Source organism: Alligator mississippiensis, chromosome 1, assembly GCF_030867095.1.
Source record: "Alligator mississippiensis isolate rAllMis1 chromosome 1, rAllMis1, whole genome shotgun sequence".
Lineage (NCBI taxonomy): Eukaryota > Metazoa > Chordata > Crocodylia > Alligatoridae > Alligator > Alligator mississippiensis.
This window is the reverse complement of record NC_081824.1, coordinates 95,004,846-95,019,616: the sequence shown is the minus strand read 5'-3', so window position 1 is coordinate 95,019,616 and position 14,771 is coordinate 95,004,846. Positions and strand designations below refer to the sequence as shown.

The 14,771-nt window shown below is 45.3% G+C and overlaps 1 protein-coding gene across 6 annotated transcripts in view; it reads right to left on the bottom strand.

Annotated features, from left to right (window-relative positions):
• Nucleotides 1-481: 481 nt before the first annotated feature.
• CCDC162 (uncharacterized) overlaps nucleotides 482-14,771 on the bottom strand; it is a 153,004-nt gene continuing 138,714 nt past the window's right edge. For 5 of the 6 annotated variants that reach the window (XM_059732782.1, XM_059732784.1, XM_019499889.2 and 2 more), the window contains 5 exons: nucleotides 13,656-13,865; nucleotides 7,384-7,504; nucleotides 1,776-1,841; nucleotides 1,292-1,422; nucleotides 482-781 (listed from right to left, as the gene is read on the bottom strand). In XM_059732782.1, coding sequence (XP_059588765.1) covers nucleotides 668-781; nucleotides 1,292-1,422; nucleotides 1,776-1,841; nucleotides 7,384-7,504; nucleotides 13,656-13,865 — 642 coding nt within the window. In that variant the 3' untranslated portion in view covers nucleotides 482-667. The remainder of the gene's footprint in view (nucleotides 782-1,291; nucleotides 1,423-1,775; nucleotides 1,842-7,383; nucleotides 7,505-13,655; nucleotides 13,866-14,771) is intronic. The other variant, XM_059732773.1, reaches the window with a different exon arrangement.

Below are 14,771 nucleotides of genomic sequence, written 5' to 3'. Positions count from 1 at the left end.
ATCCCTGGTGATGACAAACCACATTTCTTAATTTAAACCTCAGAAAATTGACCTAATGTTATAATAAAGCCAGGGTGAACAACAAGTCAATTTGCCTTACAAAAAAGTTCCCTGTATATTAGTCTGTAGCCCAGCAACTTCCAATGGCAAAGAGCTGCTGTTTAGCAAACAGTGCCAAGGTGGTGATGGATATCATTCTCTGCGATTGTGACAGGGTTCAAAGTATCCTAACCAAAAAAACAGAAGCATTTACATTCAGAATTCAGTTAGTGCTGCTATACTGCAAACTTACTATTGTGAAACAAAGCAAGCTTTCCCATTTACTCTGATATAAAACACACTTGCTGGTACCCTGTTCATTCACACCCCTACCCACTAAGCCACAAAAGGAAATGAAGTGCACCACCTCCACACAACTTATTGTTAGAATGATTTGCTCCAACATGTAACTAAAAATGTCACACAAGATCAGTGAGCATGGTTACTGTTCCAAGAGATCTCCATTTTATTGCCAGATATGTACATTGTTTATAACACAAAAGGACTCCAACTGCCAGTTCATGCTAGCAAAGGGCTGTCTGTCAGAGCACACATTGCTATATATTTGTACATCCCTTTGGCTCTGTAAACCCAGAGCCCTCTCATCTGATTAAAAGTCCATTTTGCTTCACTTTGGGGCCAGCTGTTGTTCATGCGACTGTAGGAGGATGGCATGATGAGAGTTTTCAGGCAGACCTGGGAAGAGAGTATCCACCCCTCTCTCCCTCCATCTGCTGGGCACCTGTAAGGGTAAGTGATTTGGTTGTAATGCTCCAGTACTGAACTCTGAATAGACATACCTGTATTAGACCCAAGTACAGGCAGATGCCTCCTGCTCTGCTCCCTGTCCAGACTTCATTTTTCTCCTGGTGCTCCCAAAGCTAAAGCAAAGATGGGTTGTGGCAGTAGGGATGGCTTGTGGAACAGGTTGGTTCATGACAGGATTCGCTGCACGCAGCAACCAAACCTGCTCTACAAAGTGATCCCTAGGCCTGCATGGGCCCAGTATCTTCTAGGAAGTTCTCTCTGGCACATTGCCTGCTAGAAGCCCCCCAAATCCCTGTAATCTAGTTAGCAGTGAATTGGGAGTGTTGTTGTGACAGCAGTCGGGTATAAGAAGTCTGCAGTTATTTCATCTTCCCCATTCCATGACTTAAAGGCACCTCTCTGAAGGAACCTATTAATGATGTCTAACAGCATCCCTAACTAGGCCCTACTCCATTCTCCTGTTAATAAATCCACCATTACTCACAGTCTTTGGCCTTGGAGTGGTTCCTGCTGTTACATTGCTACATTTTGCATCAGGAATCAAAACATGCTGCTGGTAACCCCTGGGAAGAGTAGATGCAGAAACCACCATACGCTGAGTCCAGGCTGTAGAACCTACAACATACATAGTGGAGTTACAATTTAACTTGAGTACAAAAGCTGCTTCTTCCTGATCTGTAACTATGTAGATGTGAACATCCAGGATAGTTTTAAGAAAGTAAGCTGCTTACAAACCGGTGTGATAACTATGTACAGTGGCCATACAAAACAACCATCCCTCTTTGCATATGAACACTGCAATGAATGGGTAATGCAGGGAATTACTGTAGGGTGAATAATGACAGTTAAAGGGAACAACTGTGCCTTATTCAAATTAGCACTAGTTATAAACCTTTGCGTGCTGAGAATCTGGATTTCCTGAAAATATGAATTAGTGATCATTGGCAGGAAATGATGGTTACTTTTACCTGAAAAAGACCTTTTTGTGCTGCCAGCACTGAGAGAGAGACGATTTGTAGTTTTCCTTCTCATACCTTTTTAAAAGAAAAACATTTACAACATACTTAATACAGTTAAAGAATTAACAGTCATCAAGAAGACAGACAACAATGTGGCCTTTCAGAACTTAGGTTCTACCAAGCTGCAAACTGGATGTCAACAGGTGTCTGACAGGGCTGGAGACTAGCCTTAATTCATCCACATAACAGATGTAATGTGGACACCAACAGGATAGCCCCACCAATATGTTTCAGTCCCAATACAGAGTGACTGTCACAAGGCTAAGGCTGCATGGTGGCCCATTCAGTTTTTTGGCAATCATAGAAGATGCCTAATGAAGTGTCATGACCCAAAGGTCTGATTTTTTTGTGTGCGCGCGCGCGCGCGCGCGCGCGCGCTTCGGCACTAAGAATTATCCCTGTGGGTATACCGCTTCGTTGCACGGAGGAGTTCTGCTGCGCAGAGAACCCGCGTGCAGGGAAGTGTTCCCGCCACTTTGCAGCGATCTTTGCAGGGTGCATTTCCTTTGCAGCACAGAAATGCACGGTGCAAAGGTTTCCTGCTCGTCGTATGCAAATTTGTGCCCCGCAATTGGCTGGTTTTAAATTATTCACACGTGGCGGCTAGCGATTGGCCTGCTAGCTGTATAAGAGGCTTGAGCAGTTTCTGCCCAAGCCGAAGAGGACTCCGCATCCATCTCGTGGGGACTCTGGGTGTGCGCGGCAGGGTAATAGAAACCCTGTGTGTCGCTCAGAGGGGTTTGGCGGCCTGATCCACCGCCCACCTCTTCCCGTCTTCGAACGGAGCCTACTATAAGACGTAACGACGAGTTTAATGAGCGCTTGTCCTGGACATCCGGAGTTTGTCTGCGTGGAGCCTAGCAACCTCCACGTGATTGTTCGTGTTCTGTCTGCGTGGAGCCTTGCAACCTCCACGTGTGTTCGTGTTTTTCGTTGTAACCGCAACTCAAGCAAGTTCTCAGCCTGCACCGCGACCATCTCAGTGTAAGTAAAATAATCTTAAAATCAACCGTTACGTGTCTGTGCCTAATTCTAGCTCGGCACCCGCCCTCTCCAATCCGGCCTGCCCGGGCTGCTGGCCACAGCCCGCGTGCAGAGCGACGAAAGCGACCCGGGTCAGACCCGGCGCGCACATGAAGAATTTATTGTGGTGTGAACACCTGTCCAATCAGGATGATACCACAGATGCCCACCTGCAGACAGGCCAGTAAAATAAGCATCACATCATAATATCCTGTGACTACTGAGTTGGACAGTTTTTAGTCACTACCATCAACCTCCAGGCAAAAGGCACACCATCAGTTCCCCCAGTGATTAAAACACCATTCCACAAAGTCTGTGGAGATTCAAGTGGGCAATTAATGGAAAAATGTGAGGGAAATTTGATCCCTGCAGTTAATCGACAGGGATCAATTTCCTACCAGCTCAGAATCCTCTGCCGTCCATGCAGTGGTGAATATTTTTCCTTTTTAAAGTCTTATACAAAAGATATTTTCACTGCCCCTGGGAACCTTCTTAACTTTGTAACACTCAAAGACATTTCTCTCAACTTCAATGCAATAGCAGTAATATGAAAGAAAGGGCAAAACCACAAGATGCAGTTTAATCCTGCAACTTGCCAATGTATAGCATTTCACCACCAAGGTCAGCATGAGTAGAGGACATGCAAATGAAAGCCTTCTCCAATACACACCGACATTGCAAGCATGTTGCTTATCAGCAGTAAACTGGCATTTACAAGATTCTTAGCTCACAGAGGACTACCACAAAGGTGCCAGCTTCCCCTCCTACTTATCTTCCTATTCAAGTGGATAGATGGTGACCCTCCCCACTTCCCTTCCTGGGGGTTCCCAATGGTTTAAACCCTATCAGGGACTCCAAAGACAGCCTCCTGTGTTGGTTGGTGCTACTGTAGTAGATGCGGTCACAGACCATCTCTAGTCAGCCTGACCCAATATATATAATCTGGTACTGTCCTCTAGGAGAGGCCTAGATGGTGACCAAATCCTATTTGTGTGACATATATACCCCAGTGTATTTAAATGCATGTAACAGGCTCTCTTTCAGGGTAAGGGTCCCACTGCTGAAGTGGGAATGCATTGGCAATGCCAAAGTGCTGCCAACAAATCCTTTCACTGGAAAGTCAAAGCTTGATTCACACCCCAAATCTAAAATGATCTGAATGCAGACTCCAGCTCTCTAGTTCAGACCCTTTTCTAATAACATGATCTTCCTTTGTATATACAGGCAGCCCTCGACTTAAAATGTTTCAAGTCACAAGGTTTCACAGTTACAACATTTATAAATTGACACCCTCTTCCATAGTTTCATAGTAGCTAGGGTCAGGAGGAACCTGAACAGATCATCTAGCCTGACCCCCTGCCACAGGCAGGAATGAATGCTGGGTTCACAACACCCCAGACAGGTGATCATCCAACCTCCTCTTGAATTTGGCCAAGGTAGGGACCCAGGACCACCTCCCTGGGAAGTTGGTTCCAGATTTTGGCCACCCTAACTGTAAAATATTGCCTTCTGATCTCTAACCTAAACCTATGCTCCATCAGCTTATGACCACTGTTCCTCATCACCCCAGGTGGTGCTGGGGAGAAAAAAGCTCTGCCTATTTGCTGTTGATCCCCCCTGATGAGCTTGTAGGCAGCCACTAGGTCTCCCCTCAGCCTCCTCTTGCTGAGGCTGAACAGGTTCAGGGCTCTCAGTCTTTCCTTATAGGGCCTGTCCTGCTGCCCTCTCACCAAGCGGGTGGCCCTCCTCTGAACCCTCTCCAGGCTGGCCACATCCCTTTTGCAGTGCAGCACCCAGAACTGGACACAGTACTCCAACTGCAGCCTGACCAAAGTCACATAGAGGGGGAGTATCACCTTTCTGGACCAGCCTGAGATGCACCTTTGGATGCATGACAAGGTATGGCTGGCCTTGCTGGCTGCAGTCTGGCATTGGCGGCTCATGTTCATCTTGGAGTCAATAATAACTCCAAGATCCTTTTCTGCCTCTGTGCTTTCAAGAAGGGAACTCCCCAGCCTGTATGTATGCTGAGGATTCCTTCTCCCAAGGTGCAGCACCCTGCATTTGTCTACATTGAACCCCATCCTATTCTCGTCTGCCCACTTTTGTAGTCTGTCTAAATCTAGTTGCAGCCTCTCTCTCCCTTCGAGTGTGTCCACCTCGCTGCACATCTTAGTGTCATCAGCAAACTTGGACAGCGTGCTTTCCACCCCCTTGTCCAACTCGCTGATGAAGATGTTAAACAGTGCAGGCCTGAGGACCGAGCCCTGGAGTACCCCACTGCTCACATCTCACCAGGTTGAGTACAACCTCTCCACCACTACTCTCTGGGTGCGTCCCATCAGCCAATTTTTTACCCATCCAACTGTGCAGGCATCAATGCTGCAGTCACTTAATTTATTGATGAGGATGGGGTGAGAGACAGTGTCAAAGGTCTTCTTAAAGTCTAGAAAGACTACGTCCACAGCGACACCATCATCCAAGGATTTAGTTACTTGGTCATAAAAGGCAATCAGGTTGGTCTGGCAGGACCTGCCTTTGATGAACCCATGCTGATTGCCCCTGAGCATGATATCCCTTGCTAGCCCCCCACAGATGTGCTCCTTGATGATCCTCTCCAAGATCTTCCTGAGCACCGAGGTGAGGCTTACAGGCCTATAGTTACTTGGGTCCTCCTCCCTCCTCCTCTTGAAAATTGGGACCACATTAGCCAGTTTCCAATCCCCCGGACCTGGCCAGATGACCATACTCATACAGCCGGGCCAAGGGCTCCGCGATGACCCCTGCCAGCTCCCTCAACACCCTTGGATGGAGGGCATCTGGACCTGAAGATTTAAAATGTCTAGCCCTTCCAGAAGATCCCGAACTACATCTGCACTGACTGAAGGCCTGACAGAGCTATCCTCAAGATTGTCCCTACCTCTGGTAGGTGGGATATCCCGGTCCCTGTTCAGGAAAACAGAGGCAGAGAAACTGTTAAAAATATCAGCTTTCTTGTCTGGTGTAGCCACAAGATTACCGTTTGCGTCTTGCAGGGGCCCTACATTGCCTGGTGCCCTCTTCTTGCTCCCAATGTACTTGAAAAAGGACTTTTTGTTGTCCTTAATCCTGGAAGTTAGCCTGAGTTCCATCGGTGCCTTGGCCTTCCTAATAGCCGTCCTACACTCCCGGGCCGAGGTGGAGTACTCCTCCTTGGTGATAGCTCCTCCCTTCCACTGGTTGTGTGCCCCCCTTTTAGTCCTCAGGCGTTGCTGAATGCCCTTGCTGAGCCAAGGGGCACTTTCAACTTTCTGATGTCAGTTTCGACTTTACAATGCTTGATCTGATGCCAAGCCACACCAGTGAACAAGTTCTCTGCATCACCCATTTCCCTGGAGATCATTTGTCCAAACTTCCTTGGACACTTTCTTTAAGAAAGCAGACAAGACTCCAGAAAAACCTGCAGTCAAGATCCTGAGAAGTGAACCCTTCAAAACGTCCAGCAAAGTCTCCTCAAATAAGTCTTTCCAAATCAATATGATTGCTATTTACAATATAAATACATTAATGTAGCTATATTACTCATCTATAATTGATTGAGTACAAAATTCTGGGTTAATTTGGTGAAAACAGGGTATCAGACCTTGGTTCAGGAACCAATCCCCCATTTATAACATTGTTTCCTATGAGAAAGTTGGTTCCGAGTTACAACATTTCAACTTAAGACGTGGTTTTCAGGAACCGATTGTGTCATAAGACTGAGGACTGCCTGTATATAAAGCCTGATTGTAATAGCGTGGGGTGTGGTTACTAAACACATAGGGGCTGTGCTGAGTAGTATCAATCAGAATCATGAGACTGCACCAATTTATCCTCTGAATTTCCATATGCTGTATGTTTATGCTGCATCTAAACTCATTGACTCTCTGTGTTTTATTTCTCTTTTGATACATGCTTTGTCTTCATTAGTGCCATAACTGACATTTCTTTCTTTTGACAGAAATATTTAAAGGCACCCAGCAAAGGAAAATTGGATTTGTAGCCCTTTTATGGCATATAAAAGTGGCCTTGCAGGCTGTTTTTTCTGATTGTTTGGTGTCTTCTGTAGCTGACTGAAGAACTATCATTGTCACAAGAAGAAAGGAATGGACAGACAGCAGTGGGGCTGAGGAGGGGAGGGCCAAAGGATACAGAACTTAAACAGGTGCTACAAAACACTTAACAGAGGTGGGAAGACAGGACTCTTTATTAAAGTTTGGAGATCCTTGCTCCTTTAATTTAGGGCTAAGAAAGCTCCCAGTCCAGTTCTTTTGTTCTCCAGAGAGACTTCCAGCCAAAAGAGCAAAACAGATATTCCTGATGGGTCTGTAGTTAAAAAGAAGCTTGCAAGCTATAAACATCTCACATCCCACATCTAAACTCTCCAAAAATCATTTGCAAGCAGATTATTTTGACAAACTGGTGGTGATAAACCACACTATTAACCTATTGGCCTTGTTTAGATTGCCCATCCCATTTTTCTTTTTAAAAAAAAATGCAATTACACGTTCCTTACCTCCAGGTGAGCTTTTCTGGTAAGCTCCAGCTTCCAAATCATAAACCTGACCCTGCAATTCGTCCACACGCTGGAAAGCATCCAGTTTTAGACTGCGCTCTTGGATCAACTGGCTCCTTATCTAAAGAGGGGATAATATCACACTAAGAGTATTCATGCTCAAAAAAAAATCATCTTCTACTAACTCTGGTTTAAATCAGAGGTCACAAGCTAAGGGGAGGAAAGGCTGGTGCCTTCCACCTCAGAGTTGGCCCCATTTCAGTGGTTGGCAAAGTAATCCCTAGAGATTGGTTTGTAAAGCACTTGTGCAATCTCTCTGGATGCAGAGCATGACCTACACAGTGTACAGTGTCATTTTCATTTTTGGTTGATAACATCTGTAGTGTCCAGCATTGCAAGAAAAAGAGGAGACAGATGCTGTGGGACTCTTTCCCTCATTAATCTCCTAAGCCTTCTATTTAGCCCTTGGAAACTAGCTTGTTCAGAAAGGCATAAGGTTTTGTCAGAGAGAGCAATGAAGTAGGCCATCACGCATGAAAGCTTATGTCTTTCCACACAAGTTGGTTTCTAAGGCACCAACCACCCTGTACTGCCTTCTGACTGACTCCAAGCTGCCTCCCCCTCATTGCTGACCCTGGTAAAGCAAGTCCTATCAGCATGCCTCCCACCCTGCCAGTCACAGTGTTGTTCTGAGTCAAGTAATGGGCAGCAGCAAGTTCCCTTTTGCTACGTCTCCCCTAATGTCTGTGTAGCTTGCCTCTTAATGGCACGCCAGTCCCTGCCAGGATACAGAGAAGGACAACAACTGAATCAAGCACCCCTGAGGCAATACCCATTGTGGAACTAAGTCAACGGGCCAACATTTTCATGCCGACATTGGCTCTTCTTCAGGTGGTGGCTGCAGCAGATGGACTAAGGTCCCCAGGCTGTAATTGGCATATCCCCAAAACCATGTTACTAGTTTGTTCCCTCAAAGGCAACACCAGCTACTGATACTTCTGGTTTCTCGAAGGGTTACAAATATTTTGAAAGCACAGCATAATGGTACAGGGCTGCATCATGGAGAGAGAGAACAATGAACTCATTGGCCTGTGTTCCAGCGCTGAATGCCCTTCCCTCACAAAAGTTTCTCATTGTCATGTACTCTTGATAATGGTGCTTATAGAAAGTACCGGCAGACTGCCGAATTGTCCCCAATTAAATGCCATCTGTCATCAGGACTTTGAGACAAACAACAGTCAGTCAGTGCTCTCCATGTGCTGCTTTCAGAGTTGAAGACAGAACTAGGTTTTGCCAGGAGGACGAGTCAGAGCCAATGGTACAATTGCAAATAAGAGCTAGAAAGCCACCCTCCTGTGATAGGGAGAGAATGACTTGCAGTCATGGGGACTTACCTAATCAAAGTCTAATCAAGTGGGTTTCCAATGTTTTCAAGCTGCAAGCCACTTTGTAAAAGATCTATTCACTGACCCACCTCCCTTCCTCTCCCCAACAGCCCCAGTCCACTGGGGGCTCCATACACCAAAACGGCACCTACTTAACTTATTGCATTTAGAAACCATAGGTAGATCTATGCCAGACCCTTCTGAAGACAGTCAGCCTTAAGGAAAATTTAATGCAGGATTAACACTACCATCTACATTGGCAGCACCTCTATACCAAGTTAAGGTACCTATGCACTATGAAGGCACCAGTTTACTTCACCAAATGTGAGCTCCTTGGGTAGGTCAGGCTGAATACGGTTAGGTTCCCAAATATTTAATCTGCTTGACTACCGAAGGGGGGTTCCAGAAGCAGTTTTATGTCCCTTACCAATTATTCTTAAACAAGCAAGTGAGGGGTCTTGATTGTTATTTGTCAGAGAAGAAACAGAAAGTAAAAGCATGGCAGAAATTCTACACATCAGCTGTGCGTACTGTCTATGCAAACTGCTCAAGTATCCAAGTCCTGACTGTCAGCATAAATGCCAGGAGCACTCTGGGCTAGACCTAATAAAGGACTTGGGCAACCATGAGGTACTGCAACACCGAATTTCTAAGTGCCTGGTGCCTGGAATGGACTCCAGAATCCTGCAACAGATGCCTTGAATCCATCAACAGGGCATTCATGGAGGTGTCTCAAAATGAGCTTCAAAAAACCCACAGAAGGAGGGTGGCGCTGCTGGGAGCCAGGCAATAGGAAATGCTAAGCATAGGTGTGTGACTGAAATCTAACCCCTTTCCAGACGCCTCCCTCAGATGCTGTTGTCCACGCAAGTTCCAGAGCCCAGAATCCTCCCTTGAGTGTACAAGCAATCAGGGCTCGTGGACAGAGGTGATATCTTGTATTAGATCAACAAGATTTTTGCAAAACAAATTCTTTAATTGTAAGCTTTCAGGCACAAACCCCTTTCATCAGGCATCAGAGAAAAGATTGTAAAAGTTTTCCTAGGTAGAAATGAAAGTTCATATTTCATAGGATTTCACAGAGGAGTCAATAGATGGAAAAAACTTCTGGGCAGCCGTTCTTAGCTGGTAAGGAGTCTCAGCTCCCCAGTGAGGCTGTGATGATGCAAATTACCTTAGACAAAGGCAGGAGCAGGATTTCAGGTTTCAAGTGGTTAAAGTTGTTTCCTGCTTGGGAAAATATGAAGATTTAATTTTAAAAATCAGCTAAAATTCAATATCTTCCATGTGTCAGGTTTGTGCCTGCAATTAGAGCTTGCAATTAAAGACATTGTTTTGCAAAAATCTCATTGGTCTAATAAAAGATCCCCATAACGTAGGCACTTATAATTGTTCTTTGAAAGAATGGAATAAGGCTCACTGTTTTATTTTAAAGCTCAACCACTGGAGAAGGAAGTGCTGCAGCCTATTGGTTGGGGCACTCAGCTGAGCAGGAGGAGTTCTAGGGTCATCTTGGGTCCCCCATGAGACAGAGGGAAACCTAGTTCCTACATCAGGATCAGGCACAGCTGGGAACAAGCACCAAGCTGTTCAGCCCAAGACAAGCCCTGAGCATGTACAGAAGCAAACATGCGGGCACGTGCAGAACTTTCAGGTCAAACAGGGAGGAACCTGGTGAATTTAGGCACCAGTCAGACTGGCTAACTGATAAGCAGGGGCATTTAGATCACATATTTGGATGCATATGCCTAAAGTCTGCCCAAGTCCTTACTTCCTTATTTGGATCTCTGACACTTCTCTGTCAAAACAACATGATGCGACTTCATGCCTATGGCCAAAGAGTGCTTTATTGTGGCTTGTCTCTCTATCCCCAATTCAGTGACACTTGCCCTGTATTTCCCAGACTAATAACAACAAGCCATGTCCTTGTTATTTTACCATAGTTACAGTATTAAAAAACACTGCAGATGAAAAAATCTCATGGTTTTATTTTACACTAAACAGCAGCTGTTCTGTGTATGTTGGCTGTTAAAGCACTCTTGAATCTACTTTCTACTTAAATAAATCACTGTAGAGGCTCTGGTTTATCCTGATAGTTTAAACACAAAGTGTATAATCAGATAAGGTCAGTAAAATGAGCACAAAATTCAAAACAACTTGACCAAGGAGAATTTGCCTTTGTAAGTTCAAGCCTGCCATAGCACTGCTGGCAATGATTTTCCATTTTCTAATGTGTAATAAATACAGTACTATATGTTTGCTTTTCACTCCAATGAGAGTATACAAAGGTTAGCAACTTCCAAGTTTTTGAACAAATAAAGCTGATGATGCCAATGGAATGGATTTCTTCAGCTTAAAGCTCATGAAGCAAGAAGAGAAAAAGGAGGAAGTCTTAATAGACCATTGGGGAAACAATTCTGTTTTGTCACCGTTCTGTCACACGTTGGCAGGGTTGAGAGCTGAAGCAATCAAAATAGGAGACAACCCACCAAAACCTGAACCATCTGAATTTTGTTGCATATTACATCATCACAGGCATATTTGTGTTTAACTATTTTAACTAATTATAGCCATTGTTTAAAAAGAAAACAACAAAGACATTCCCTAACGTGGCTGTAACAGGGAATCCTGCCCTGTCACTGGAGAAGTAGGGAGGGAGTAAGAATATGGGAGCAGTACCTTTAAGGCAAGCAGCTGAAAGGACAGAAAAGGCAGGCCTTGGAGATACAAGCCCTGTACCAGGAGCAGAGGGAGTTGGTTTGACCTAGGCAGAGCTGGAGGTAGGGGCTCTTTGCTGGGAGCTGATGTAAGCAGCACTGAAAACTGGAGACTGGCCCAGGTAATGCTCACTGAAGGAGCTCCCTGCACTGAGTGGAGAAGCAGTACTGGAAACTGAGGAAAGTATGAGTATGCCTAGGACCCCATCTGGGAAAAGACAGCATGACCAAGTAGGAATATGGAGGAGAGGCCTGGAAAAAGGCACCCCAGTTGCAATTGATTGTGTTTGGGTTGGATTTCTGTTGTTTTTACAGCCACAAGACATGGCAGTAGCTGAAGGGAAGGAAGGAGGCCATGCAAGGCACCCTGGGAAGGACAGCTGTTGAGGCTGTGCTTAGAGGAGAAGCACACCCCAGTGGATGGAGCTTAAGGGTGGAGCTGAGGTGCAGGAGCCCAGTGAACTCAACAGAGCAGAGTGGTGAAGGAAAAACTCTGATGGACTGGGACCCCCTCCCAAATTTAAAATAACATTAAAGGAATGGCAGGAGAGCACAGGGAGGTACCCAGATTAACCAGAAAGGAGAAGAGACAGAATTAGAGTGGCTAACAGAAGGCACCACACCCACTTCTAGGAGTAGGTCCCATTACAATGGCACTAAAAGAACAGCAGTACTTTGACCCTTAGCTTGCATATGCCTAGTACAAATCTTGACTCTATGACCTAAAGAACCCAGTAACATAGGAGTTTTTGTAGACAAGCCCCCAGTGAAGGATGTGATATCTTGCCAGCACCTTACTCCACTATTTGCTACATAGCTCCAGAAGTTGGGCTGCTCTCTCTGTTCTGGGAAGGATGTAATAAAGCCATGATTAGAACTACAACAGTGCAACATGGCTGAGTAGATGGAAAGAGGACTCGTGGGCCACTGAGCTCAGGCCCCTGCTATCAAAAGGCCACACCTCACATACTTGAGCATGCTGCAGTAAATGCTGAGATCCTCTTTCCCATTCTTCCCAGTGACCTAATCTCATATGAGTCTCGGTTAACTTTTCTGATAAATGGGGCATTACTATTTGTCCTCTCAGGCAGGAATCCAAAGCCAAGTTAGGGTGATGAAAAATGAACACAGAAATATAAACTCAGTGGAAGAGATGAGCTTCACCCAATCTATTTAGGCCCTAGCCCAGTCCACTTTGCATTGAATTGAAAGGTTATTTTTCTCAAGGAGAGTCTCTCTATCACCCCTCACCTTTAGAACATCTCCTAGTTTGGCAGGACTACAGAACTAGGTCCATGGACAGACATGCTCTTTGAAGTGTTCCTACTATTTGTGAAGTGCTTCAAACAGCAAGGTTGCAGACCCCTGAAACAGGCCTTGTTAAAAAAGAGGAACATCTTTGAAGCACCTCTTTCTGAAACATGTCCTGAAAAACTGGCACCCTCCAGCAGAGCATGTTAGCAGCACTCTGCCCTCCTCCAACCCCCAAGGTGGGGAAGGAAGGAGAGCTGGTCAGACCATCAATGAGCGCTCTCCTGTGTGTATGGCTGTCCTTAGGAAACTCTGGAATCAGAGGCTAGGGCACACGCAGACTGCTCTCCAGCCCCCTGGCTGGAGTGCACATCTGCTGTATGCTTTCATAGCTATTCTGAGCACTCTGGAGATAGGAGTGGAGAAGGGAACCAAATGTTAGCATGGAGATGAAGCACTCCAAATTGGGAGTACTTCAAATGAATATCCATTTTCTAGAATAGTGGAAGGTAAGTTTTTCTGGCTGTGTGTTGGAATGACCCACCTCGGGTCCAAGGCAAGTGGATGGGCAGATGCTAGGACCCACCCATAGCTGCTTCTCTCCACAGCAGTGGGGGAAGAGAACTCATAGCCAAAGCCCCCACCACTGAAAACCAAGGTCTGCAGGCTGGATCCAATGGTTCTGTTGGCCAGATCTAGCCCATGGTCCATAGATGGCCAACCCCTGCTCTTGGAAATGCAAACTGTACTGCGAAGATCAGGACACCCATGAAGGAAGTATTCAGCATTGACCAAAGAAATACATGCAGCCAATAGTAAGTAGCAAGTACTAAGGCCTTAATATACATCTCGAGGAATGGTAGCTCCTGGGTAACCCAGGTGCATTCTGAAGGATTCAAAAGTTCAGTTCTGACTTTACCTGCCTCATTTCTTTTCTGATCTTTTTTTGTTGAAGTTGCTCTATTTTAGCTGATTTCTCAGCTTCTTCAGTCAAGAAGTGGAGTCTCTGCTCTTTCTCCTCCATGTCTTCCCGCACCTTTTGCATGTTTTCTGCCTTTATCACATCCAGCTGTTGCCTACTTCTGGTTTCCTGAGTCATCCTATGTTTTGCTTCTTGCAGCAGCTGTTTCTGTTACATAGAATACCAGTAGGTTAGGAAACACCTTAAAAGGATTTTCTTTCTAATGTAAAAAAAACAAAACCAAAAACCCAAACAAAATTAAAAACGGACATAAAAACTCAGACTTCGTGGCATAATTGAAAAAGGCATAAGCTTAGTTTTTTCCTCCCTCTGTACCTCACCTTTAAACTGTGTCTAGAAATTAGCTCCTTCTCTCCCATACAGTTGGAGGCTGAACTCCTGAATGAGAAAAGGGCTGCACTAGACTAAGCAAATAGCTCCTACTAGAGATAATGGGACTTTGGCAGAGGCGTAGCAAGGCAGCTTCACACCTAGGGCAGCTGTTACACACGGGGCAGCGTCTGCTGCCACCATGTCAATCACAGTGGTGTGTTCAATTGCCACTGTAATGGCGGCTACTTTTGGGAACCCACACAAAGGTGCTGACAGTTGTCCCTCCCCACCTCCCCAAGTTATGCTACTAGACTTTAGGGCATAAACACAGAATCCCAAATCCAGGCAAATTCTATTCTTAGAAAGGGCAGTGCATTCCCTGGAAAGGGTGCCTGCACCATTTATTAATAACAATCTTTTAGATCAGTGACTCCAAGAGCACCTGTGTGTAAAATGCTGTTCAAAACACATACAAACAAGAAAGGGCATGTTTGATCTGTTTGCAACAGTATCTTCCACTCCACAAAACTACAGCATTCTCTGTTTTCTGTGACAGCCCCTGGACTGTGAGAAACTCCCTTTGTTTTTAAAGGGACAGAGAGTGACAGTGAAGATTTGGGACAGAACCATGTTTTTTCTAGACATTTCTGTTTTACTGGTGGATACAGCCAAAACCCCATATGTTATTGTGACTCTGAGGATCAGCAAAATACTTGAAAGCAATATTAGGCTCGATGCTAT